Raw genomic sequence first — 27,605 nt, 5'->3', positions numbered from 1 at the left:
TATATATATATGAATTTACTTTTACTTTTATTAACTGCAACAGGAAGAGTCAAAATGAAATATGTTTATTTTTTTTCTGTTACATTAAGAGAAGATAAAATTTAAACAGAGTGAAATTAAGTCCAATTGGAAATACTGTGTATGAATTATAGTTTATGATACACTTTAATAACTTTGTTATATGGTAGCACTCACTGTTATAGCACAAAAAAAAGAAACAAAAAAGAACATAGGTTTTATACTGAAAGTGTAGATTGGTTTGGGGCAAAACATATCTCACAAATAATGACAACCATACCTCACTTTTATAAGTTTACCACTGTTTTTTGGGGCATTTTTTAAACAGTTACTTTCCCCAAGTTCAAACTTTGTGTCTTTCAATTTAAAGCATTGTGTAGTCACAGTCTGAATACAAATACAGTTCTGAATACAGTTTGAAGATTATATGTTTTGTACACCATTACTATAGTATTTAGTTCTAGTAAATTGTACAGCTTTAATTCATGTAACATTACCCGCTTTATTCTTGCTGGGTCAGAGGCGGCTGGTGCTTTTTCCCAGCAGTCAATGGGTGAGATTGTGCATGCTCTCAATGTGTTTGCGAGAGCATGCAAACTCGATGCAGAAACTCCCCGCCCCGTGATTTGAACCTGTTGCTGTAAGGCAACAGTCCTGATAGCTGTGCCACCGTGCAGCCGCTGTTTAGTTAAACCTGAACTGAAATTCAGGTTTCAGACACATCATTCATCTGTAGATTTTTTTATTGTCTTTGTAAAAACATACCACAAAGTTAAGCGCACTCAATAATTGTGTTTCATTTAAAATTAAAGTATATCACAAATAGATAATAATTAACATATCCTCTAAAACAATAGCCCCATATTCTGACTGACCCTTGAATTTATCTTGTACTTCTTAGTACAAATTACAACCTAATGCTAATTTATTCATGTAAAGCAGTTTCTTTGAAACTGTTACTTTCTCACTGTATTCAGAATCTTCTTAAAACCCCAGATGAATAAAATGATGCATCATCTGCTCAAAAAATAATAATTTTATTCTTTAGCACTTTACATATGTATTTTTTATTTAATGTGTGTGCTCCCCAAACTAATCCAGCAGCTATAACTGTAATTACACAGCAAATGACTAAGGTGTGTGATTTATGTCTCCAGCTCTGATTCTTAGATCTGATAAACAACACCTTCTGCCACAGTAAAACAAAAAAAAAAAAAGCCACTGCAGCTTTGCACATATCTTGCAAGCTTGTTTTTGTCTCCGTGTGCATGCATTAATCATCATCATCAGGCAGATAGATGGTGGTAGCGTTTGGAAAATGCTGTCTTTATGGACACATTGTGTCTCGTGTATAGATTAATGCAGCAAATATTGGTGGTGTTCACATTAGAGGAGAAACAACAAAATAAAACAAGAAGAAGTCAAAGACCAAACAACAGAGTGAACAAGCGACAGGAAAAACCAGGCTGATGGGCTTTCAGACACACAACAACTCAACCTATTCATTAAGCTTTCAGACAGCATTATTTCCCAGAAACCAACAATGAAAGACACATTTGCATATATTTGCAGATCATGAATTTCGTGTACAGCAGGAAAGAAAAAAGAAAGTGCTAGCACGACAGAGAGAGAGAGACAGAGAGGGAGGCAGGATTAGCAGTTAGATGACTGCAAGCTGTGTGCTGTGAAAGCAGACAGATTACCATCGGGCCAGTTGGAATTCAAGCCTTATCTCTGCTTGGCAGGGCCCACTCACAGGAGCGGTAAATGAAGTAGCCCTGGGTACGGGCCTGCAGCGGGGCAAACACTGCTGCCTCTGTTACGCCCGGCTGCACAACCCGATTAGCATGGCACCGAGCGCGGACGTGTCTTAGTTAAAACCGCTGCAGCTCTCTGATTCCTCAGCGTCAGGTTGGTCAAGTTAATAACAGTGACTTGGAATCTCTGAAGACTTAATGTCCAGACAGTCAAGTAATGAATTAGAAAATGTGGGATGACTGCTTTATTTCAAAGATTAGTTTCCAGACTGAATAAATTGTCGTAATTTCCCTTGAACTCCTATTTAAAGAAGAATTGTCCCTCTTGTAACTCCCTTTCAGTGACTGGTTTTCTTCTCGTTTTCCATGGTGGAGCTTGTCCTGTGTCCTTTTTTATTTAAAGTCTAAAGTACCGAGGGCAGTGGATGCGATGCGATGCGTTGACAGACAGAGATTACTTCAACGAAACGGACATGGGTATAGGTAGAAAGCGACAGCTTACGTTACGTTGACCACTACACAAAAGTGGGCTGTCCCACTTCGTTTTATCCTGGGTAGAGAGCAACCTTGCAGACTTACTACAGCTTTCATGCCTGATCCTGCCCTAAGGAAGCAAACACTGACACCCAGACAAAAGGAGAAAAGGAAAGAATCAGTCACAGAGTCACCAGAAAACATCGAAAACTGAATGCTGCACGCCAAGAAAAGGCTTTTTTTTTACTTGGAATCTGTGAAGCGTATCCAACAGTGTTGCTGCCTCATATCATCCGCGCAGTGTCCCATTCCTGCATGATGCCGTCATGTTGACACTGGGAGCTCTCGCTCTCATCCTCTCATGGTTGTGAAACTATTTCAGATTAACTGTGAGTAATGTCTTAACAGGCAGTCATGACAGTCGTGCTAGCAGCTTCTCGGCAGTCTTCAGTACCAGCATATTGTTAACAGTGAGTCAGTATGACGCCTGACCATTTCACTCAGTTTCTAAGGCACTTCCCTCCTAAGAGCTGTGTCATTCTTTTGTGAAAGGCCATTTTAGGTAATTTGGTGGAAGGATTGTTTTCTTTTTCTGTTTGTTCAGTCTGATGCGTCTAACGTTAAGTCTAAAACAGTTCATCGCATTCAGCTCTCTTTGGTTTGATCTGTCAAGTTCTCGTGAAATGCAGTGAATTTTGTGGTTTCATCTGGACAAATTGTGGAAGAATTTGATGGATGTGAACACATTTGCCTGTAACCACAGCATTGTTTATGAAACTACCTTAACACAGGGTCAGAAATCAATTTGTGTTTTTTTCAAAAAGCAATGTAAAATTCATAATCCTCTGTTTCTAAGTCATTGGGTTAATCCCTTATAGCACGCTTCTCTAGTCTGTACTTTTACTGGGAAAAAAAAACTACTCTGTCTCACTGTTTTGTTCAGTTGCATGCCTCAAAACTGGAAAACAGGGCCTACTCTAGATTTAGTCCAGATTTACTTTTAGAAGGTAAATCCAATATAAAACATGTCTAAATTTTTTAGCTACAATCACAATGGTTAAAATTTACCAGCAGTTGAGCATTTGTCAAGCACCAGCAAACATTTCAGCCCTTTTAACAAACATCAGCAAACTGTTCATGGCAAATATTGAAACCGACGGCCAAATCCTCGTCTTCAATTTCTTGCTAATGCTCGTCTCCCTAGCTATTACTTCCTGTCATAATTCTTCTGATCATCTGGATTTGTTTGTTCCTCTCTTTCTCGCTCTCTCTCTGCAAAGTTTAGCTAACGCCAAACTAAGTTGTTTCACAAGAGTCTCTATTTTGTTTACATCTCTCTCATGAGATCACATGAGGAAGTGGTGCATTGCTCCCTCTGGCACAATAATTACAATGATATCCTGCAGTGTGTGATGGGCTATTATTTACAAAGCTTATAATGCCTGCATGTGTGAGTTTCTGGAGCGGAGGGTGTGGGAATTTCCACACATGGCTCAGAGCGAATCGTGGAAGTAAACTTTGATGAAATTACTCTCATGGACTATGTGCTAAATTATAATGATCTATCTCCAAAAACAGCTTGGTTAACCTTTACCCATCCTCCCCCGCACACACACACCTACACACTTCTATGTTTACATGTCTCTGGGGGGGCCATGGTGGTCTGGGAGAGTCTAGTTAAAGAGTGCGGCATGCAAATGATTTTGGAAAGGACTATGAGTGGAGGGTGAACCGCTAGGCAGCCAGAGCTGAAATGACACGCAAAACTCAGCGTGCCAAGCTCTCACTTCTCCGCTTAATACCCCACGCATTTGCATGTGGAAACATTTGTTTGAAGAAGGATTTTTTAAAATTATTGTAAAGATCTGACATGCCTGTCTGTTATGATGTTTTATTAAGAACTGAAATAAAAGGGTAAGATAATAGGAGAACCGTTCAAGATATTATTTTGGAGCCTTTGTGGTCATTAATTATTCACATTATGAGCAGAGGCCGTGTCACACCACATAGATGTTAAACTGAAGTTTAGTATTTTAAAGCGAAGACAAAATCATCAAAAGTTGATGTTTTAAACTCTCATTAATAGCATCTTATATCAGCCATTATTAGCATGATTAGTGCAGAGCCTTACCTGAAAAGTATGATTATGTTTCCAAACATACTTAAGACCAGGACAAGCAAGAGGTTGAAAGCCTAGAGCAGTGGTGCCCAAAGTGGATCCTGGAGGTTCGGCATCCTGCATGTTCTAGTTCTCTCCCTGGCGGTAGAAACAATCTTTTCAGCATGTCGGTGTTCTCCTTAGGCCTTCTAATGAGACAACATTTGATCCAGGTGCGTTAAACCAGGGAGAGAACTAAACATGCAGGACGCCGGACCTCGAGGACCGACTTTGGGCACCATTGGCCTAGAGGGATAAAATTATGCAGCTATACTTTACAATGGACTCCTAGTATTTACGGACCCGCCTGCGAATAACTAAAATATGCAAATATTTTACATCTTAGAACACCTAAACCTGCCTATTTTGTTTTTCCAAAATATATCTATAAATTTTCATTTTTACAAAAGAAAATCTCAGTAGTGCAGTGTACTGAGGAAAAATAGAAAGTTAGGGGTATTACACATTTTGATCATTTTATAGTCCCAGTCTAAGCTAATAAATGCTCGAAACAGGATGCTGATGTGTTCTTCGTCAGCATCCTTCAGCATAGTCCAGGAAGGCTTTCCAAACATGCCTATTTTCATAGTTCCTACATCAAACATAGCTTGATATGCACTAATGCAAAAAATTTGAACTGACTTTACAGGAGAAGCTAACATCCACGCTCTTCTTCACTCAGTAACAACTTCAGCACTCAGATGAATTGTTGTTGTCAGCCCAGTCTGGTAGCGCTTAGCGTGAAGCAGCTCATCTGTACTGATGTTAATCTAAAAAAATCTCCATGATACACACTTGTAATCGTTTTGCATTTGACTTATTTTTAATTAATGTATTCATTTTTGCTGAACCTTTCCTTTAAGGGTGGGCTAGAGATGCTGCTTGCATCTCTTGTCAAACATACAAATGTTTGACAAGCAAACATTTGTATGTTTGCTTGTCATTTTTTTTTGTTCAATGATGTCAAGGTTTTAATAAATGCCTCCTGTTTTCTTCTTGTCCTCAGGACCTGTCCTGCATTGATGACCTCTCAAACTCTTTGTTCTCTTCTCCGGCGGACTCGCTGTCGGAGTACGCCGACACCCAGTCCTACATCCCCGCCAATCACCCGGATCCAGTTCCCACACTCTGGGACATTAACACTAGCCCCGCCACCACACAAGCACAGAGCCACTTAGAGGTCAGTAGCAAGAAAGCTGCTATTATTATAACCACTTCTGAATGCTAATTATGAGACATTTGTTTCAATGAGTGTCTTAACAAGTGTAGAGGGGATTAAAGGAAAGATATCAAGTTTTCGTCACATTCCCCTGCCGTCTATGGCAATATACAGGCTAACTCTAATCCGTATGAATATTATTTATTAAATAAATACACTAAAACTGTTTTGACTAATGATATTAGATCAACTGGCAAAAAAATTTAACCTTCATCAGTGTTTTATTTGATATTACCTTCTGCTAAGCTGATTTGTTTTTCTGGTTGAGGAAATCCATTAGTCCTTCCTAGCTTGTTTGTTGCATAGAGGTAAGACTCAATTGTGGTTTTATCCCCAGAAGAGTACTTGTTAATATTTGTATCCATGGATACCAGCATACTTCAGCTAAAGAGGTATAAAAATAAATCAGATTGTGATTTAGCTGGATAAAAGTTCTCCAGCTAATAAAAAGCAAAAAGGAACATTTTAAAACAAATACAGATCTTATCTTACATTTTACCATTATTCATATAATGTCCTTTTCCCACATTTACTATGCTACAGATACTAGCATTTCTTTAATTCAAGAGTTATTCTCCTGTTTCATTGCACATCAAAGAGCTATAGTCTGTTATTAATTTCTCTTTATTTTTCGATTATTGTACAGTTTTATTTTACAGCTTTTGATGAAGTCAGTGATTTAAAAAAAAGCAACTCTAATACCCCGCGCTCTTCATGCACTGCTGCCTGTTAGCGGCCTATAAAACTAGATGGGCCCAACAATATTTTTGATATGATCAGACTTCATTGAGTTCACCGACTTACTGAAAGCTTTTATATGTTCCTTTTCATTCTGCCCTCATTTCAGCCATTATGTTTCCCAGACACGTGCCGCTTTATCTGCTTTTTGTTGTCGTTGGCTTTTCAGCGCCAGACGTACAAATTGCATTTTGTTGAGTGGTTCTCTGAAAGACATCCTCGAAGTACCCAGATCCATAGGATGACAAACAAACACAACCATTTCTCAGATTTGTGTTCTCTTTTTTTTTTGTTTGTTTGTTTGTTTCTTTTTATTTATTTATTTATTGCATTTAGCTCTGTGATCTTTATTTGAGTTTTTGAGTATTTCTTCATTTTATGTTTTGTTGACAGCAAAATGGCGACAGGTTTCAAGGCTTGACCAGTTTGGAAGATATTTCTGCTATAATCAGCACGCAAGCTTTAGGACTCCAGGTAGCAACCGTCTCCAGCCGTCTGATGGTTTAACCAAATGAGCCTCTGCGTTATCAGTTCTCACTAACATACAGATACAAGCCTGTTTGGGTGTGTCTGAAAATTAGGAGAATTCCTATATTGTTTTTACTTATCTAGAGATCTTGTTTTGATCCAGCAGTTTGTTCCGTCACACTGTAACATATATTCCACGTTTTCATAAACAAATATCCATGCACGTCATGCAGAAAGAAAAGGATCCTCTGCTCTCTCTGATCTTCAGAGAATATTTTCGTGACGAGACTCTAGTACGCTGTTGTTTTTTATACAGTTCTCTGCCTACATGTTTCACAGCTTTTTTTTTTTTCATTCTTCTGTAGTAACAAAATAAGTCTAACTTCAAAATTCAGAAAGTCAAAGTGTGTTTTACATCTTTTTTTTTTTTTTTTTTTTTGGTGTTTCCAGACTCCAGTAACACAACCACCACCAGAGGAAGAAGAGGAGGCTGAGGAGGAGGAGCCAGAGGAGCTTGGCCATGTTGACACATACGCAGAGTACAAACCCTCAAAATGTGAGCTGCTGGACTCAACATCAACATCTGATTCCTTCATATTCCTCATTTTGTGCCGTTTCTACGTTTCTAAGACTATTATTTGTCATTTTAGCCACAATAGGAATTTCGCATCCTGACATTGTCGTGGAAACCAACACGCTGTCCAGCGTCCCTCCTCCGGACATCACATACACTCTGTCTATCCCGGAGTCAACTATCAACAGTGGCCTGCTGTCTGCACTGCAGTTAGAGGCCATTATCTACGCCTGTCAGGTGAAAATACCTGCACAACATCTTCAAATCATCTCTAATCGTTCATTAGTTCAATTCAGTTCTAATGTCATGTTTTCCTTCTCTCTCTGTGCAGCAACACGAGGTGATTCTCCAGAACAACCAGAGAGCAGGCTTCCTGATTGGAGATGGGGCAGGCGTCGGAAAGGGACGCACCGTGGCAGGAATCATTCTGGAGAACTACCTTAAGGGACGAAAGAAAGCACTGTGGTAAGAAGACGCACACATCGGAGAGGTGCTAAATACAGTGCCTTGCTGTATCTTTTTGTCATTCTAAAACTATAAACCTATTATGTGATAGACCAATTTAAACAAGGGCAAAGTTTGTTTTTTATGTTTTACTAATAAAAATCCGAAAAAGCGGGGTGTTCTTAAAAGAGTTTGCGACGTGTGCAGAACAGGTGGAAAAAGGTGCTTTATATTATATTATATTATATTATATTATATTATATTATATTATATTATATTATATTATATTATATTATATTATATTATATTATATTATATTATATTATATTATAAGTAGACAATATTTAAAGAGAGGAAATTAGGTAAAATTATGTGAAATCAACTTTTTGAGCTTTACGCCACGTTATAACGTAATTTCTTCATCAAAGACATACCTGGAGTGTTGCTTTAGTTTAAGTCCTTTAATCTCATTCAAAACGCTTGCCCTGACAAAGCACTGCCCATTTCCACAAAGCTCCTCCCAAAAGCTGCAGTCTCCAGGCTCCTTAAAGAGACAGAGGCCAATTTCAATGCGTCAAAGTGAAATTTCTTCGAAGCTTTGATTGATATATGTGGTATTTTTTACAACAATTGATTGTTACTTGTAGTTTAAAATTGCGCTATGTGACTGTAAAATACATAATAATATCCCTTTAACATTTTAGTTTTGGGGTAAACTAACACCGCACCTCATTTTTCACCCCAAAATGAAACATGGTAGTGGCAGCATCATGCTGTGGGTATATTTTGAAGGAATTTTGCAAAGACAATTTGACACAAACGAGAGTCTGGATAATAGAGACATACCCCAAAAGACTGCAGCTGTAGTTCTAGGAGGAGGTTGGTGTAATGAAGAAAGTTTAGGACTTATTGTGCACTGGATAATGCTTATCCTGTTAGAGGCTGTGAAATAGTGATTAGAGTTACATATTGTTTTCCTGCTCCGTCCCTCAGGTTCAGCATATCCAATGACCTGAAATACGACGCAGAGAGAGATCTCAAAGACATAGATGCACCAAATATCCCGGTGCATGCCTTAAACAAGGTCGGTAAAGGGAATCAATTAGAGTAAAACTATTTGTTTCTGTTGTCCATGTGGGCATCAATTTGGATGCTTCTTTACTTTCTTACATTTTGAATCATTTTGAATGTTCTTGTAGATAAAGTATGGAGACACAGCTACCTCAGAAGGAGTCCTGTTTGCAACTTACTCTGCACTCATCGGAGAGAGCCAGGCAGGAGGCCAGCACCGGACGAGAATCAAACAGATCCTGGACTGGTGCAAGCAGGACTTTGATGGAGTTGTATCCTTTCACACAGACGTCCATGTTGCACAGACTGTCGTTTCTGCTTTCATCTGAACTTTAAGTCCATCTCTGTCGTTCACACCTTGACCTCTCGCTGCCATAGATTATTTTTGACGAATGCCACAAAGCCAAGAACGCCACATCCACAAAAATGGGCAAGGCAGTTCTTGACCTGCAGAACAAGCTGCCACACGCCAGAGTGGTGTACGCCAGTGCCACAGGTAAAGCTGATGGAAAAAAAATAATAAAAAACATCAGCTGATGCCAACAAGGATATGGGACAGGATTTGAAAATATACGTCTTTTTCAGGTGCCTCTGAGCCAAAGAACATGATTTATATGAGCCGCCTGGGAATCTGGGGCGAGGGCACACCCTTCAGGACCTTTGATGACTTCCTGCATGCCATTGAGAAAAGGTATGTAGARTGTGATTTATTTATTTGGAAAGACAAATGCTTTCAAATGCCTTTTCACAGGGTGTCCGCGCTTCCTTAAAAAGTCTTAAAAGCAAAAATTAAGGACTTCAACAGGTCTTAAATACAATATTCTTAGGTCTTACATTTAGCCGTGGCAGGAGTATTTACTCCTGTACTGTTTTTATTTTTCTCACTGGAAGTTTGAGCCTTTGACTCGAAGGGTACATTAGCTAGCTACTAATGTATCCTTGCTAACTGCCTAGCTAGCTTTTCTGCTTCTGTACAAATGTCTTTCCGGTTGACTGGATAACGTTTGTTTTTGCCACTGGCTCATTTCTGTTGCCAACCAAAACAAGGCTAGGTGCAGAAAAAAAAACTTTTAAACACTATGGAGGTTTTTCCAATAATGATTGTAATTCAGTAGGATCTGCCAACCATCCCACATATTTATTGTTTTCCAATCTTAAATTTCATTCAAAGTGGCATTAAAAGGGTCTTAAAAAGTCTTAGTTTCGACCTGCAGATACCCTGTTAAATCATTTTGATGCTTTAGTTCTGATAGTAAAACACCCTTACAGATGCAGCTGTGGCTGTTTCACCCCTCAGTTAATCATGTAAATGATTTATTTGCAGAGGGGTCGGGGCTATGGAGATCGTGGCCATGGACATGAAAGTGAGCGGCATGTATATTGCCAGACAGCTAAGCTTCTCTGGCGTTTCTTTCCGCATCGAGGAGATCGGCCTGGACAGCGACTTCAAAGAGGTCTACAACAAAGCAGCCAAGCTGGTGAGTTTTGCCTCTCTCTCAGAATTGAATCGGATCACCCTGCCTTTCAAAATGTTTTTTTTTATTTTGTCTTAATTTCTTTTACGAACATCTTGAGCTTTTTCAGCTGACATCTTGACTCTGTGTGCAGTGGGCGGAGGCACTGAAAATGTTCATGCAGGCAGCCGATGAGTTGGGGCTGGTCAGCAGGAAGTCCCTGTGGGGACAGTTCTGGTCATCTCACCAGCGCTTCTTCAAATACCTTTGTATCGCTGCCAAGGTGCGCTGCCTGGTGGAGCTGGCTCAGAAGGAGCTGGAGGCTGGAAAGGTCAGTACAGCACACCCTGGAGTACGACTTTTATTTTTCTTATTGTTATGAGACAAAGATTAAAGCATCAGCTGCTGCTCTTCACGCTGACAGAGGGTGGAATATTTAAGTTTGTAATAATTTCAGGCACAGTTTCACTATTTGTTCTACAAGTTGTTTTGTCAAACATTGTGAAAAAGAATGGAGATTGATTATTTAAACTTTTATGATCTGGTTAAGTATGGGAAAAGAAAACATTTTGGAAAAACTCCCATTGTCTGAAAATAATTATGAGTTCTTTTTTTTATTTGTTTGTTTGGCCATGTAGTGTCTTGTTTTCTCAAGATGCACCAATGTGGAGGAATTTGCCATAAAGTTAGTGGGAACCCCTGAATTTAGATTTTAAAATGAGCTAAAAAAAATTCAAGTATTGCATTTTGACTCATAATTTTTGCATCTTTCTGTCCCAAAACAAGTCCTTAAATGAACAAAATCTAGAAAGCTGGTTTATATTCAAGAAAAGCTGATGACATTTTTTTATTATTATTATTATTCCATCACAGTGCATTGTTATCGGGCTGCAATCCACTGGAGAATCACGCACCAGAGAGGTCTTGGACGAAAACGACGGGCATCTTGACAGATTTGTTTCTGCAGCCGAGTGAGTAAAAAACTGTCCTACTTTTTCTGGCAATTTGGTTTCATTTCTGATAGTCAAAACTACACCAGCATAAAAATAGTAATGTTTCCAACTTCCATTTTAGGTATATGACTGACAGTATTGACCTTCCTTTCAGGATTAATTCCACTTTGTGTCTTTTTTGCGTCAAATGATTCCATTTTTGCAGTTGTGCCTCACATTGTGTGAATGGCTTGTGTCTCATACAGCTTGGTTTGTGCTAATTTAAAACGCGTTACCTCTTCGTTAGCTGCAACTATTTAATCGTAGAATGACTCATTCATGAAAAGAAGAAGAAGGAAGTTTTGAGTGCTGAACTTAGCTGACCCCAAGCCTTTTGCGGCAGACATGTCTGAAAGCCGAATCGTATTAGATCACCCAGTAGCGTCTTCATCTGCCTGTCAGCACCTGGCAGCTTTAGGAAGCCCGGAGAAGGAACGCACAGTGCTGGAAATCTGCCCTTCATTGTCTTTATTGCTTTGACATCACAATAAAAGTTTGTCTCTCTTTTTTTCTTCCTCTCTCAAGGGGAGTATTCCAGTCTCTTGTAACAAAGCACTTTCCTTCAGAGAAACAAAGGAGAGAAAAGGCACCAGGGAATAAAAGAAAAAAAGGTACAAAGCACAATGAATCGATTTGACTCACAAAACCGCAGATGATAGGGTTCCTACAAAGTATGGAAGAGTAAGAAATTAGCTTTTATTATTTCCCGGGTGTGGAAAAGTATGAAAAAGATACACTAAATAACTTATTTTTATCTCTACTGTGCCTCATCATGACATGATTTTCTTTAAACATTTCAGTATTTTTGGTTTTTGACTTGCTACTGAATTCACACTCATAATAAAAATAAAATCACGTTTTTCAACGAGACCTGTGATTGAGCAAAATTACAAACAAACCACCGAAACTGTTTGTTTTTAATAGAACAAATATTCCAATGTTCCCTAAACTTGGCTTTAAATAATCTGTATTTAGTGTAAAAAAAAAAAAAAAATCCCAGTCCTTATTTACAAGGCCCAAAGAGTTTAGAAGTTACAGATTTAAGTCCAGGTCTTTGGAGTAAAACACAATCGAGTGATTTCTGTATCATCATGTCCAATTATCCATTCAGGGAAGCCGCGAGGTCGCCAGGCAAAGATGCCCAAGCACACAGTGGACAGCGGCGGTGTGATCAACATCTCTGACGACAGCAGCAGCGACTCTGAGGGGTTGGACACCGACTCCAATTCTTCGCCAGACTCCCTGCAAGACAACGATGACGTCATCTTTGTTAACCACACTAGCCACCAGTCAGGTAGAGCCTCTGACCATCGATGTCTTTCCACCATCGCCTCGCAAACAGGTTAAATTTTACAAGTCACCTTGACTGTGTTCTTCTTCTTTTTTTTTTTTTTGCCGTTTACAGCTAGGATAGAGGAGATGAAGCACAGCCTGCTCACTAAAATTGCTGAACTGGGAAAAGAACTACCTCTCAACACATTGGATGTGCTCATAGATAGGTTTGGAGGACCAGATAAAGTTTCTGAGGTATGAAGTTTCTATTTTTATATTTTGCTGAAAATGTTTGAATTGAAAGTCTGATTTAAAAAAAATAAATAAAACATGTATTTTGACAGATGACTGGACGTAAAGGTCGTGTGGTGCGGCGTCCAGACGGCACCGTTCGCTACGAGTCCCGGGCCGAGCAAGGCTCCACCATCGACCAAATCAACATCAAGGAGAAGGACCGCTTCATGTGTGGAGAAAAGGTCAGCAACGACAGTTTAACAAAATGAGTGTCCATCACTGCTGAAACAGCGAATAGAATAGAATAGAATAGAATAGAATAGAATAGAATAGAATAGACTTTACTGATCAAAGTGTTAACTACTGGCAAATGCAAATACATGATATAACATTTATAAAATATGACCTAAATATAAAATAAATAAATGAAATAATAAGTATGTACATAGGAATATACAGTATGTATAAATAAATAAAAAAATAACTCCAGCGTAAACTAAAGTGGACTGTTGTATAATCTGATAGCTACAGCAGGAATGATTTCCCGTGGTGCTGCTTTATGGACGTCCTTCTGCATGACGTGCATTAACGTCCAGGCTTGTTTGTTGCAGTTGGTGGCCATCATCTCAGAAGCAGCCAGCTCAGGGATTTCCCTGCAGGCCGACAAACGAGTGAAGAACCAGAGGCGAAGGGTCCACATGACCCTGGAGCTGCCGTGGAGTGCAGACCGGGCCATCCAGCAGTTCGGTAAGTCAGGGAAATTAACCTCAGAATCAGTCACTTTCTACTAAAAGCTCGTTCTACACACAGCTGGGGAACTTTGTAGAAAAAAATCTGACCTTTTGAAGCAGTTTTTGTTGTCCGTTAGCTGCGATTCACACAGAATCGTTTTGTCTCTGTCAGAAAATCATCACTGACCACAGAGCCCACATGCCGCCTTCAGAGTAATTATTTGTCTATGAATCATCAGCAAATATAGGTTATGTTAAAGAGCGCTACTCTGCCCAATTTTTAGATTTGTCCCAGGGTTATGTCAGCTTTCTAAAGTTAGCTCCTATGTCAGAGTGTTTGACTTTAGGTCAAAGGTCTTAAATTAGTAGGTTGGTCTTTTTTTAAAAAGATTTTAACAAAAGTTGACTTTATATCCAAATGAGGAGAAAAAGTTCACCAAAATGTTTCTGAAAATATCAAAGCTGTGGCTGTATAATCATTCTGCAATTTGCTCTCTTGTTGTTTTGCCCTGACTCTGCTTGTTTTCATACCTAAGATGAATAGTGACGCCCTCTTCCTCCTCTGTGGTTTCTGCAAGAGCACACTCCCACAAATACCTTCATTCATTTGCATGATTTTTTTCCAGCTATATATTTATTCTAATAGGATTTTGTGTTTAGTTTGCCGTTTCACACAGATAGTTCCCACTCCTACTCAGAGCCATCATAAATAGCGTATTTCATCATGAAACATTTATGTGCAAGTTGCAGAAGGTTGATGGAAAAAAAAAACAAAAAAAAAACATTGTATATTTTTATTCATCCCTATCATTCTGTTCAGGCTTCATGATCATCTCTTACACACTAAAACTGTTTTTTCGCTGTTCTTTTAATCCGAAATATGCAACAAAAATCCCCAACTTGTTTTATATTCGTTTCTGCCATTTAGAGCGGCTTATCTTAAAATCTGCAGTCTTCTGACAGTGGCTTGTATGTCATTTAGACACGTCACGTGGAATGAAGCTTTTCACTTGTGAACACATGGCATACAAAGCACCTTCACCACTCTAATGAAAGGTGTGAAGTTGCGGATTACAACACAGAGGACGAATAAAACAACAATCTGTTGTCATCATCTCCAGAAACTGTAGGCACAGTCTCACCTCCCCTCGTCTTCTGTGTTTTTTCCAGGTCGCACTCACCGGTCCAATCAGGTCACAGCACCAGAGTACATCTTCCTCATCTCAGAGTTGGCCGGGGAGAGACGTTTCGCATCTATTGTGGCCAAAAGACTCGAGAGCCTGGTGAGTGATTAGACAAAAAAACCTCAGCTTGATCAACTTTAACCAGTGAACAGTTGGTTGGATGCTCAAATATCCAGTCATCATATCTACCAGGTGGTGGTAACAAAACACTCTTCAGTGTAGAAGTTGCTACTGCAGGAAGACGACTCAGACTTAGCTGTATTTAGTAGCAGTGTTGTGGGATTTTTTTTTTTTATATGGATGGTTTATAGAAGGAAACGAGTTTTAAAAATCTGAATCGATAATTAGAGTCGGGATTACACACCTGGTCACTGCTAATTTGGAAATACTTACTGGATAATCACAACTGCATGAGAATTTTGTTGTTTTCAAGGTAACAGTAAAAATAATTTATAAAAATTATTTGGGGAATGCTGGAAGGCAATAATTTTTATGCTGATCTGAAAAAAGTTTTTTGTAATAACCTTTAAGCTGAAATCAGAATTGACTGAAAAATCCCCAAATTCTTAACAGTGGGTCTCCAGTTTGATTCGTTTGTCATCTTTATTTTTTTCCTTTCACCAGAGGAAATCTTCTCCATGACTAGAGGTGTTCTGTTCTTTTTAAATCTATGTGGAAAAAAAAACAGTTTTACTGTAAACAAAGAAGATCTTCTCTTTGTGTTTATTTTCTGCGGAGTCTTTGGGTTGTCACTGCGACTTCACCCTTTGTCCTTCCTGTTCCTTTTGGGATGTTTGCCTGAGGATCCTTTGTTTCTTCACAAACCTCAACACATTCTGGGTCTTTCCACTGACGGAAAACCGAGCGAGCAAAGCAAAAGCACCCCTGTCTTAATGATTTAAGACTACAGTTATTTTCCATCATTATCGATGCTTTTCTGCGCTAGCACTCATCTATTTCCATAGTGACACAGCATGACGGCTGTTTTAGGGGATAAGGGTAAGGAGGGGGGAAAGGGAACAGTGGTTCCAGGAAGTCGTTTCTGCCTTTTCGCCAGCTGAGCATGTGGTAAATATGTATCAGGAATAGTTTGCATCTGATCCGGCTGTGTGCTCAAGCCGGACACAGTCAGCCCAACCGGACGGCTCTGCAGCCAATGGACACGAGAATAGTTGTGGAATCAGTTTTGGCAAAGAGATCCAGCTGTTTTCCTATCATTCCTTTATTTTAGCTGGCTGCTGGCTGCTGGCTGCTGCCTGCGACTTGGCTTTGTCTGACATTTCCCTCACGCACTCAGAGTTTAGTTTGAACGTGATTGTAGTGTGAGAGAAAACAAAAGCACTGAACAAATGTGAATAACTTTAAAGTTCCTTTTTAACAAAGAAAGAAGAGCATCAGTCAGGCAACAGTTTTATTGTCATCTGTGTCTGGTGTGGGCATTGACTGCAGTGAGACGCTAAACAGAGGGCTGAACAAAGTATGAGCTCAGTACACCTTAAGTTTTTAGAGTATTATCAGTTGGGTTTGATACATAGACTTAGGTAATTTCAGGGTGTGTTCACACCAGGCGTATTTAGTCTGTTTAACTCTAGTTAGTTTGTCTACTAGAGCTTGGGAAGGTGTGAATGCACAATCAAACTCTGATGCAGACCAGAAAAGCTAATTCTACCTTGGTCTTGGTTCAGTTGAAGTTGACCTCTGGTGCGGTCCGAATGAATATGTGGATGAAAGTGGACCAGAGTCCGCTCCAAAAGCATAAAGTGGACTATGACGCAGGGCATTCTGGGTAAAAACAACCATAACAAACCCACAAATTTAGTTCTATAGGGAAAATTAGTCATGGTCTTTTACCAAAGACAAAAGGGAAATCCTACAATCTGAATCTGACACCACTCCATTTTTATTTACATTTTGTTAAGAAGGAAGTTGCGCTCATGTCTTCTTTGGAGGTTTTTGTGTCGTTTCCTTCAGTAGGTGAGCGGGTGAACAGGTTTTCAATTAGTTTGGATGGTTTAACTCGTCAGTGTGAAAGCCAGCTGAGAATGTCACAAATGTTGCGATTTTGGTCACCAATGAAACTGAGTCTATCAGGTGTGAAAACACCCTTAATGTAGTAATAATAATAATAACAATTGGGTTGTAAGCAAAGATTAGCAATGCATAAGGTGGTAAAATGTTACTGCTTGGTGGAGCATTGAAGCTCATGACATTGAATTGTTGTTGCTATTCCTGTGTGCAGGGTGCTTTGACCCACGGCGACAGAAGAGCCACTGAATCGAGGGACCTGAGCAAGTACAACTTTGAGAACAAGGTGTGTGTTTTCAGCAGTAGTTTACTGGAATGCAACACTCAGCCTAATATGTTAAAATCATGTAGATTCTTGATATATGCTAACAAGATTACAAAAACATTTTCTTTCTGCAGTATGGTACCAAGGCCCTGGATAAAATCACCAAATCAATCAATGGCTACATAGAAAACAAGGTGCCTCCTCCCAAAGGATACCCCGAAGGGGACGCCATGTTCTTCAGAGGTCAGACTGGGTCCAGAGAACACCTTTCTCCAGCTTACAGTCTAGTGTTGTTGTCCGATAGCTAATACATTCTTATATCTTTTATTTCAGACATGAAAGTTGGAATGATGGATGTGGGCATCATCTGTAAGGAGCCTCGCCTTGGCATCAGTACTGAGAAAGGTAAGACTTTCCAAAAGGGATTTTGTTTGAACCGCGTGTTCAGGTTTCGTCACAAAGCTGTGTTGTGTTACATCAGACTGCAGCATCACCAAGTTCCTGAACCGCATCCTGGGCCTGGAGGTCCACAAGCAGAACTACCTCTTCCAGTACTTCACAGATAACTTCGACTACCTGATTGAGAAGGACAAGAAGGAGGGCAAATACGACATGGGAATCCTAGGTACGGTGTCTCAACAGGGTTACTTTTTGGGTAAACATGAAATAGCTCATAAAATCCAACGAATGTCTTTTTATCGCCACACAATCACCTTCTGGTGGAGTTTATAATTTGTTGGTCTACACTGTAGGTAATAAAGTGTAATCCTCTATTTGTTGTCTTGTGCCTCTCCCAGATCTGGCCCCCGGCAATGATGAGATTTATGAGGAGAAGCAGGAAACCTTCCTGACAGTCGGAAATCCTCAAGACGGACAGGTTGTTCTTTATAAGGTACGTACAGCACAACCTCACCTCCGGTGTGTTATGGTTCCTGTCAGCTGTGAGGATTTTGCGATGCTTAAAATCCTAGAAAATAGGAATATTTTCCTATCCATTGTGTTTTCAAGGTTTGGAAAGTGCTTGGTATTCTGTCTGCACAGTTTTGTAATAAAGTTATAGCAAACTTTTAGGAGCAAAGCGTCTTTACAGTAAGGCAATTGATTATTTATATGGCGTTTAAGCATGTAATTTGAGCAGGAAGGTCATTTTAACTAAATGCAAACCAATTTGTTCAACGTAATGAATATTTCATTTTCCTAATGACTCATGACTTATTGAGCTGTGTAATTGAATTACAGGTTGTCTTACATTTTGTACATTACAGTTATTGAAATTGGGGAATGTTTTTTGTTAATTTAGTGTTTTGTTCTTAGACCATTCAGGTGTATAGGGTGTGTGAGAGAGAAATTTCAACAACAAAAAAGGCTGTATTTTAGTTTCCACTGCCCCTGCTACGTAGAATACAATCACAATTTGTTATTAATACCAGTAGTAAATGGTGTCATGTATTAGTGAATTGAAATTGTCCTCTTTGGATTCATTAGATTCATTTGTATTGTTTTTATCTTGCGTGGTGCTGGAAAGGTTTTACTGTTGGAAAAGTGGACAAACTGCGTAGCTATGAAATCATTTAGGTGAAATACCGTGCCATCCATCACAAAGGGTTGATGTTTCAGATGTGTAACATAATGGTAGACGCTTCACAGTCAGGTATGACCAGCATGTCTTCACAGCACATTGTGTTTTTGTTCTCCGCTTAGATTTTATCTGAAAAAACTCTCTAATCTCTCGCTGCCTCTTCCTGTTAATCCAGGTAAATTTATAGGGCTCTAATAAGCCTCTTAGTCATCCACTCACAGTAAAAACAACAGCCAAGATTTCAAGGCTTTCAGGTGGATTTTGCACCTGAACAACCTTCGAGACGAAGGAAAAAAAACAAACACTTTTTCCATGTAACCTGCCCTCCCCCAAGCGGTTGCGACTGCGGTATTAGAGTTTTGATTGATGTCACTTTTCCAGCAGTAAGACTGTGATTATACAAGCTTAGCCCCGGAGCCGTGGAGCCCATGCAGATTCTAGTTGTAGGTGGCAACAGGATAATTACTGGTATCTGCCGCTTTTAACCGCCAGCTTCAGGCTAACCTACACTTGACATTTCGGAGTCGACCGTCGAACTGAATCCTGCGGACAGAGACCATTTTAATAAGCTCGGAGAGGGAATTACATGTGGTTAGATTCACCTGTGTGAGTCTAGGACTGTCTGATAGTAGATAACAGTCTGGTGGAAAAGATTTTTTTTTTCCACTTGTAGTTTTTTAAGTCAGACCCTGCTGGCTGGCTTCAGCACATGGAGCTTCTGCATAAGATGTTCTTGGTCGTACACCTGTTGGCGCCACTGCTGTGCTCATCATGTGCTTGTACATGTCCACCATAACTAAAACCGACCTAAAGTCTTTGTTGGCAAAAAAAAAAAATATATATATATATATATATATACACACACACACACATTTTAATCTCATCTGACTAAAGTATATTAGCTCCAGTTAGTCATAGAGGAGTTTACAGCACAAGCTTCATGTTTATGTTTGTGGTGGTAGGACAGGAATAAGCTTGTCGCAACAAGTAATGAATCAAATGATAAATTAAGACGGGAGACTTCATAATCCATTTTACTTATGGTTTCTGTTTCCGTTTTATTTATTGATTTTTTTTTGGTTGGTTTTTATTTTTAGATATTTCAAATATCTTCCAGTTCTGGTGTGAAGTGTTCTTTAGAAAATTCAACTTTATTGGTCTTCCCATTACTGTGCCGTTATCAATATATATTTGAAAATTATCTCAACTCATCTATTGGAATAATTACTGGGAAAATTTACAGTAGGGCAAAATTTCATAGACAGGAAGTGTTTTTGCTTTCTGGTTTCTCTTCCAAACAAGTTGTTGGCATGTGGATGATGTGTTAATAAGTATAGTTCTAATTATTGTTTTTGAGTGGTAAGAAGGTTTAGGATTGTTTTGCTCCACGTAGCGTCCTGCTCACTCTGTGTCCTGCCAACATAAATAAGGATCCTCATCCAGCACAGGACCCAGTAGCTGTGTCATGTCATATTTACACCCCACTGAAACTTGAAGTAAAACAATTATGTCTAAGATGTTTCTGAAAGGTTTACCTGCTTGCATTTGTGTGTCTCTGAAAGATTAACAAATAACCACAAACAAACAAGTGGCAGAAATAAGTAGAAATCGTTTTAAACATCAAAACCAAATAAATATTTCTCAGGACATTAAAGTTTATTACATTTTTGTTAGGAAAATATAAGAAAGGGTAAAAGATGTTTCAGTGGCTTGTAGCTTTCCTCTTGAGTGTTGCTTTATTAGTCTTCGATATTTACTTCAGTGCACAGATGTTTACAGACACCTAAAATCTTAAAGCCAAGTTTTGCGGGGTAGCGTTCTCATTTCTTTAAATAAAGAGTAAAGAGTGAGTTTATTGTGCGGATATTTGTTAGATCTCTACGATATTTGAAGACAGATATTTTTCTGTCTTTCAAAGTCGCATCACACGTTTGACCCTCATGTTTTTTTTGCGCTGCAGATCAGCGTGGACAGAGGAATGCCGTGGGAGGAGGCGTACAACAGGTCACTGAAGCTCACCGGTCCTGATGAGGGATTCTACCTTTCCTATAAGGTCCGTTCGTCCGTCTCTGTCCAGGCTCCCTAAAGCTTCCCTGTGTGCTTTAAATTGGTATCATATACTAAAATTGTGTGGGTGTGTGTGCTCTCTCTGCAGCTGCGAGGTAACAGCCCGTGTGTGCTGCTGGCCGAGCAGGGAAGAGGTAAAAACTTCAACATCTACAAGCCCAACATTGGCAAGCAGACGCAGCCCGAGAGCCTCAGCAACCTGCAGCAACGTTACAGAAAGGTAAGAAGTCAACTAACCAGATATATTGCCTTCCTATCCACTGCGTTTAGCACACTTAAGCAAACTTTTTCTACTTCCATCGTATTTTTTTCTATTGTATGATATTTTCTCCACCTTAATTTTAGCAAATATTGATTATTTCCTGACATTGGCATTTAAAAACTAATAGCTCTGGAAATTGCTTTGAAAAAGTATGGATGTTCATAGCCTGGAGTCTGCTGCCCTCTGGTGGACTTGTTTCGCCAAAGCCAAATTAGTGCTCTGCAAGTCTGCACTTGCTGAACCTTCGACAGATTATCATGTCGACTCTGTGTTGTTTCAGGTTACTTTCTTGGAGGCCAGGGAGAGCTGGGAGAACCAGTTCACCTTTTCCTTTAAGAACTGCAGCCACGCCAACTGGTGAGTAACAAAAACAACCACAACATCTCCGAGGATTATCAGCTCAGGCTTCCTCTGAGCAGTCCGCTGTCTCTAACTATTACAGGCTGTAAAACTCATTGGAGTTATAAATAAATGTCACACTTAGCAAATAAAGCCAATAAAAATAGAATAAATCCAACTGCCTTCTACCTTAGCTTTTGTCAAATACTGGACGGCTGTAGATTCATTTCCTCTCTGCCTCTTCCAGGAATGGGAAGTGTAAGAAAATCGAGGAGGGCCAGGAGTGTCTTGCGGGGATGCGTCTCCGCCAGTATCACATGCTGTGCGGAGCTTTGTTACGGGTGTGGAAGCGGGTCTCCGACGTTGTGTCCGACATCACCAACTCTAGCATTCTGCAGATCGTCCGCCTCAAAACCAAGCAGCACAACAAGCAAGTCGGTGAGTGCGTCCAGGGTTTCGCCGTCCAGCGTTTCGGCGTCGCACGCACGACTGCGTGGAAGTCCTAGATCTGCGTGTGAATGATTTTCCCAAGAATTGGCTGCAAATGTCACAAAAATAAAATGTTCTCATGTTCGAATGAAGTTTGTGAGCATCCATCTTTAGGTTTTGTCACAGATTCTCGTGATAAATTACAATGAGCTTGATCATTTCCATTCTGATGATTAACATTCTTGAAGACCAATTTTGTTTTCAGAGACTTTACAATTCATTTTAGTTGCAGTCTCGGTTTTATGTGGTTTTTATTTACATTTTATTAATTGTTTTTGGATGTTTAAAATATTTTCCACTTCTGCATAAAATTTGAGAGAGCAAACTTGCACCATTATCAATATATTACTTTATCACAATAATTAATTTGCTATTATGACTACTTTTTTGTAATTTTATCACAAAGAATCCCAACGGCATTTATGATAAAATTTGAAAAAGTTGCAGTTAAATTAATACATTTCCAAGGTAACATTACATTTGAATTAAGGGGGCTGCTGAACAGAGAGTTGTTTGATGTGTTTAAGAAGCGTTTGGTCGGTCTCTCAGGACTCATTCGTTTCTCTCTCTCTCCACGGTGGCTGCACACAGGCATCAAGATCCCAGAAAACTGCGTGGCCCGCGTGCGCGAGGAGCTGCTGCAGATGGACGAGGAGGTGAAGCGGAGGCGGAAAGAGAAGGAGCAGCAGGAGCGCGTGCGCAAAATGGAGCAGGAGAACAAGCACCTTCTGGAGAACCTGTACAGCCAGAAGCACCTCCAAACCCAGTCGCTCGCCCATACCCTGGTGTCCAACCAGTTCACCAAACAGAACATGAACGCTCTGCAGAGGACTCAGCCCGGCAGCTTCTCCCAGCCGTCCTCCCACAGCCTGTCGCTGTTCCCTCTCAACGGCTGGCCCAACAACTCCTCCTCCACCTCGTTGTCCTCTTCCTCCTCCGCCACCAACGGCCAGGCCTGCCAGCCCAGCCACAGATTCCCCCCGTTCTACAACTCGCCGCCTTTCATGCCTTTCCCTCAATCCAAGAACCCGCCGCTCCAGCTCACCCAGTTCTCGCCGGCTCCCCTCCTACCTTCCAAGAATCCTTTGGACGAAATCTTGGACCTGACCGTGAGCCCAGATTCTTCGTCTCCGGACAGCACCGCCAACCCGGCCGCCTTCGTGGATGATTTCAACCTGGACGTTCTCTTGGGCCCGACGGCGCCGGACATGTTGACCGCCCCGCAGCAGACGCAGCTGCCCCAGCTCGACCTGCAGCACATCCTGCAGCACACGTCGGAGACGGCGGCAACGCCGTCCAGCCAGTTCGACCTGCAGCGTGCGCCGGAGCCTCAGCAGCAGGAGCAGCAGACACAGGAGCAAAGCCGCGACTTGTTGGTCAACAACCACCAGGACATACTAGAGCTACTTTGCGCCGCCCTGCCGCCGACCCCGCCCGCGCAGAAAGCCGTCTCGTTGTCTTCCGCCCTCTCCCACTACCCCAATCCGTCCTCCTCGTCCTCGTCATCCTCCTCCTCATCCTCGTCCTCGCTGTACTCCAGCGCGGTGCACTCCTCCTGCTTTCCGGCGAACTCGCTGCTGCCGCTCTCGGACCCTTTGCCCAACGGCCAGTGCGGCGCGGGCGCGCTGGACGTCCGCGAGGCTCTGAACAGCATGCTGCAAGCCGGACCCGACCGCAAGTCCGTCATCCAGTACCGTCAGCAAGACTGAGAGCTCAAATCGTTACAAACTGTCTGGAATCTGTCCTGTTTTTTTTTTGTTTTATTTTTTTGGTGTTTAGGTTTTTGTCTTTTTGTTTTTTTTTAAAGCAGATCGCATCTTGTTTGCTGCTGTCTAGAACCTGTCCTACCCTCCTTCCTCTCCCCCTGACCCTCTGACCCCTGACCCCCTCAGGGCCTATAGTCATGTCACTGCCTGTCCTGTGCTGGACTCCCTCCTGCCCCCGTCCCACCCTGAGGTGATGGCAGACTCAGTCGATAACAGATTTCTGCACCAAAGTGTGCCCTACACAGTAAATGGCAGCTGTTTTAAAAGTAAAAAACAAAACAGGAAGTGACAAAATAACCACCTTTTAGTGGAAAAAAAATAACCAGGAGCTGTCAAGAAACATAAAACTTATTCACTGAGGCAAGGAAATCTTTAAGGAAAACAAAAACAGAACAAAACAAACAACAAATCCTGCTGCTGATTCGTAAAGAGTGAAATTGCTGGAAGCTCTAAAAATGCCTCTCACCATTTACGACTTTTTGCTTTTTCTGTTAATTTTCTGGAAAAAAAAAAACAGTGTGCTGAGTTTGAGTGAAGCAAAACAAAACAACAGAGAGAGTGAAAGAGAAAACACAAAATCTTTTAGCTGGTTAGCCACGAAATGCCTCCTTTTTCTGTTCATTTCCTCCACATCGTCCCTCCTGGTTCTCCCCCTGCTCCTATGAACACTAGCGCGAGGAAGAAGAAGGGGAGGAAGATCAGCCTGCTGTTGCGACAAACAGTGCCTTCAGAGAAAAACCTATAAATGCAGTCTTTAATACTCCATGTAGCCTAATGTATAGATTTGTACACTTGAGCGGTGGTTTTATTCTTAATTTAATACATGTGTATTTGTATTTAACTTTGACCCCATGAATGAGTGAGTGAGTCAGCCGCCACTTGGTCGGTCTTTGCCGGTGTAAAGTCGTCTGCTCTGCTGCTCTTTGGTTGGGAAAACAAATCAGGGAGGGGTTTCAAGGCGTCGAGAGGTGAAGCGAGCGGACAGACTCACACGCGACAGCTTGGTCAACACCTGGTCAGACGCTCGCAGGTTATCAGGTCTCTGAAACGGAAAACACTACGCTCAGAGAAGCCCCGTCACGTTCTCGCACCAGGACCGCCGGACCAGATGGCGTCTTTCTTCTCTGCCATTGCCCTCCTCCTCCTTTCTTCGTCTTCGTCCTCCTCTTTCCTGTTCCAAAATCTCCGTCTTGTCTTGATTGGTTTTTTTTGTTTTGTTTTGTTTTAGCATTCATCCGATGCAGATTCTGTTTTAAATTGGAGCTCTTTGAGAGTTTTTAAAATGTGTGTTTGCGTCACTATTTTGTCCTCTTGAATTTGTTTCCCCATCTGTAGGCATGGGCTGGTATGAGATCCTGGTGTAAAAATGACAATGACATTTTTAATGAAGCAGAAAAGAAACGATTTCTACTAAAATATAGTCAAATATTTCTTATTTTTAAAGTATAAAATAATATTATATCTATTACATTTATGTGTTTATCAGCTACCTTTCAGCCAGCTGACCAGTAGTGAGCAGCGGTACTCATGTGAAGCAACTTTAAATGGTCAACCTTGATAACCGTGACCAGCTCATGCCTCGTTTCAGTCTCTAAAACCCGTGAAAAGAAAAAAGAAAAACGCATTGTTTTGTTTTGTTTTTTTATTTTTATTTTTATCCATCATCTTCAACATAGGAAGACAGAAAGCTCGAGCAGCTATGCTGTCGTTTTTTCAGCTCTCAGCGTGTGTGATGTCTCCTAAAGCTCCCGACTGTCTGGTGATATTGGTGTGTGAAAACAATGCACTGTAGCTGGTTCGTGACAAATTGCCAGAAGTTCAACTTGTCGAAAAAGCAATAACCAATACAATAGTTTTGAAACAAAACAAAACAAACAAACAAACAAACAAAAAAAAAAAACACGCCGAAAAGTTTACGCTCGAGCAGGCAAGGCTTTGCGGCTGTCGTCGTAGTCGTGGTTTGAGTCTTTATTTCCGTCACGTTCTGTTTTTGTAAAGTACACTTTGGCTCGGTGAGCGTGACGAGTTCTTGGTGTTTTTACTTATTGCTATTCTGAAACCTATTGTTATTTATATTTAAGGGATATTTAGATTTTAGATATGTTATCTTCTTATAATAAATAGTCCGTGGTATATTTTGGTCAGGGAAGTTACTTTGTGTTGAAGATTGCTTAAAGAGTAAAACAAATTTTATTATAACCTGCCACCAAATAAGATTGCACTGTTCTGTACTGCTGTACAGTGTCTGGGTTCATTTTTAGCTCCCGCTGTCCTCTCGACCCGTTCGTCCCAGAAATACCAAAGTGTCCCACACAGACAGACACCCCTAAAGATACTGGCTCCAACATGCGAGACCTTTTATCAATCTCAGGAAGAAACCCACCGTGTCAGGGCGTTCATACAATTATATTTTTTTGTTTTGTTTTGGGTTTTTTTCCCCCCTTGTAACAGTGATGAAACTAATGCTTCTGGGGTTCGTTTTTTTTTTTTTGTTTGTTTCTTAACTCTGTGCTGTGACTCTTGCTGTATTTATGTTGGAGATTTAATGTGATTAGTTTATTTGTCCTTGTGAAAATGCTAGTGATTTTAAATGTTTATGCCATCTTAGGGCAAAGATCAAAGCCTCTTTCGTTTACCTTTTCTGCGGACAATTTTATTTTTTTTCTCTTTTTTTTTAGCTTCATTTACACCTGGGATATATTTTAACACAGAAATAACAGATCCAAGCCTCTCCCACCCCGTCTCACAGACTCACTCAAAGCAATTCTTTCTCTTTCTCATATTTCTCTTCAGGCACATTCCAAGACGTCAGTCTGCAAAAGCTTTCTTTGTGGGTTTTTTTTTTGTTTTTGTTTGTCACAAAAGTTAAAGCTTTACATGTTTGAGGGATTTATAGATATATAAATATATATTTACAGCAATTTTATTATTTTATTTGCTTAGGTAGGCCTTTAATCATATATCATTTTGCACTAAGAATGGCATAATCCAGTTACTGTTTGTGTTGGCTATGATTGAGCAGTGCAAGCTTGTCGTCGTCTCTGTTCTTTACAATTGCTCTCTGTATACTGTAACCATGTTTCTCGTTCCTTCACCATTTGCATATTATTATATAAATGTTATCACTCTGAAATAATTTATTGCTAACAAAAAAAATGACACAAAAACATGCTACTGATTGTATGTATTTTTAAACAAAGCCTATTTTTTCTGTAAAAAAAAAAAAGACAAAAACTGTGTTCAGCACTTTTATTCTGGGTTTTGCTTTTGTTTTCTATATATTTATAATTTAGATCTAAATGTATATATTGTAAAATTTGTGCCTTTCGACTAATTCTTTAAGAAAAGGTTTTCTACCCATTAAAGGAAGGACTATATGAAACTGCAATCTTAACTTTGTAAACAAATAAAAACTTGAAGATTGCTGAAAAGGAGTCGTGTTTGTTTATTTGAGATTTACGCTTTGCAATATTATTTTGCGTTCATATTTTAAACTCATGAAGAAGACGTAGCACTGAGCAGTCAAAAAAACGTCCCCTGATCGCCCTCTCCTGGATGAATGATGCAACCGCATCAAAGCTGATTTAAACTCCAGATTTGTAATTTAATCAGCAGGAAAATGAAGCTATGAAGGTCTCTGAGGTTTCTCAGGGAGCTTTGAATATCTCTGTTCAATCCACAATCGAGGAGGAAGTAAAAAGGGAAAGGGTAAAGCACAACTGCAAATAGAGACCTGTCTAACTTGATGGAAAAGAAGAAATCTACAGCTACAGACGGGAGAAAATGTGACTCATATTGGAAAGTGACAGGAAGAAAGTCGTTGAAAGGAAACACAGATGGGTCCTGTTAAACGGCTTGCTAAAGGCAAATGTTGAATAAGTTGATGTGGTCAAAGCAGAACAGCAATGAATTTTGAGGAATAATGCATGATGCTGTGAGGATGTATTTCATAGCAGGAATAGTTGGGAATCTGGTCGATTAGTGGAGTTAAATATCGAACAAATCTGGAAGAACATTCTGGAAAA

The 27,605-nt window shown here is 40.2% G+C and overlaps 1 protein-coding gene across 4 annotated transcripts in view; it reads left to right on the top strand.

The window, feature by feature from the left end:
* Window positions 1–27,011, top strand: part of sbno2b (strawberry notch homolog 2b) — a 73,400-nt gene extending 46,389 nt beyond the window's left edge. For 2 of the 4 annotated variants that reach the window (XM_017304516.1, XM_008407250.2), the window contains 28 exons: window positions 5,414–5,587; window positions 6,758–6,838; window positions 7,283–7,388; window positions 7,483–7,643; window positions 7,738–7,871; window positions 8,844–8,934; window positions 9,050–9,193; window positions 9,300–9,417; window positions 9,507–9,612; window positions 10,246–10,399; window positions 10,530–10,706; window positions 11,249–11,346; window positions 11,893–11,978; window positions 12,479–12,661; window positions 12,773–12,894; window positions 12,984–13,115; window positions 13,485–13,620; window positions 14,775–14,887; window positions 17,028–17,099; window positions 17,213–17,321; window positions 17,412–17,483; window positions 17,560–17,703; window positions 17,876–17,970; window positions 20,618–20,710; window positions 20,813–20,944; window positions 21,267–21,343; window positions 21,573–21,763; window positions 22,406–27,011. In XM_017304516.1, coding sequence (XP_017160005.1) covers window positions 5,414–5,587; window positions 6,758–6,838; window positions 7,283–7,388; window positions 7,483–7,643; window positions 7,738–7,871; window positions 8,844–8,934; window positions 9,050–9,193; window positions 9,300–9,417; window positions 9,507–9,612; window positions 10,246–10,399; window positions 10,530–10,706; window positions 11,249–11,346; window positions 11,893–11,978; window positions 12,479–12,661; window positions 12,773–12,894; window positions 12,984–13,115; window positions 13,485–13,620; window positions 14,775–14,887; window positions 17,028–17,099; window positions 17,213–17,321; window positions 17,412–17,483; window positions 17,560–17,703; window positions 17,876–17,970; window positions 20,618–20,710; window positions 20,813–20,944; window positions 21,267–21,343; window positions 21,573–21,763; window positions 22,406–23,523 — 4,419 coding nt within the window. In that variant the 3' untranslated portion in view covers window positions 23,524–27,011. The remainder of the gene's footprint in view (window positions 1–5,413; window positions 5,588–6,757; window positions 6,839–7,282; window positions 7,389–7,482; window positions 7,644–7,737; window positions 7,872–8,843; window positions 8,935–9,049; window positions 9,194–9,299; window positions 9,418–9,506; window positions 9,613–10,245; window positions 10,400–10,529; window positions 10,707–11,248; window positions 11,347–11,892; window positions 11,979–12,478; window positions 12,662–12,772; window positions 12,895–12,983; window positions 13,116–13,484; window positions 13,621–14,774; window positions 14,888–17,027; window positions 17,100–17,212; window positions 17,322–17,411; window positions 17,484–17,559; window positions 17,704–17,875; window positions 17,971–20,617; window positions 20,711–20,812; window positions 20,945–21,266; window positions 21,344–21,572; window positions 21,764–22,405) is intronic. The other 2 variants (XM_008407247.2, XM_008407249.2) reach the window with 2 other exon arrangements.
* Window positions 27,012–27,605: the final 594 nt, after the last annotated feature.

The sequence above is a fragment of the Poecilia reticulata genome, linkage group LG4 (genome assembly GCF_000633615.1).
Source record: "Poecilia reticulata strain Guanapo linkage group LG4, Guppy_female_1.0+MT, whole genome shotgun sequence".
In the NCBI taxonomy this organism is placed as follows: Eukaryota; Metazoa; Chordata; class Actinopteri; order Cyprinodontiformes; family Poeciliidae; genus Poecilia; species Poecilia reticulata.
This window is presented reverse-complemented; position numbering and strand designations above follow the sequence as displayed.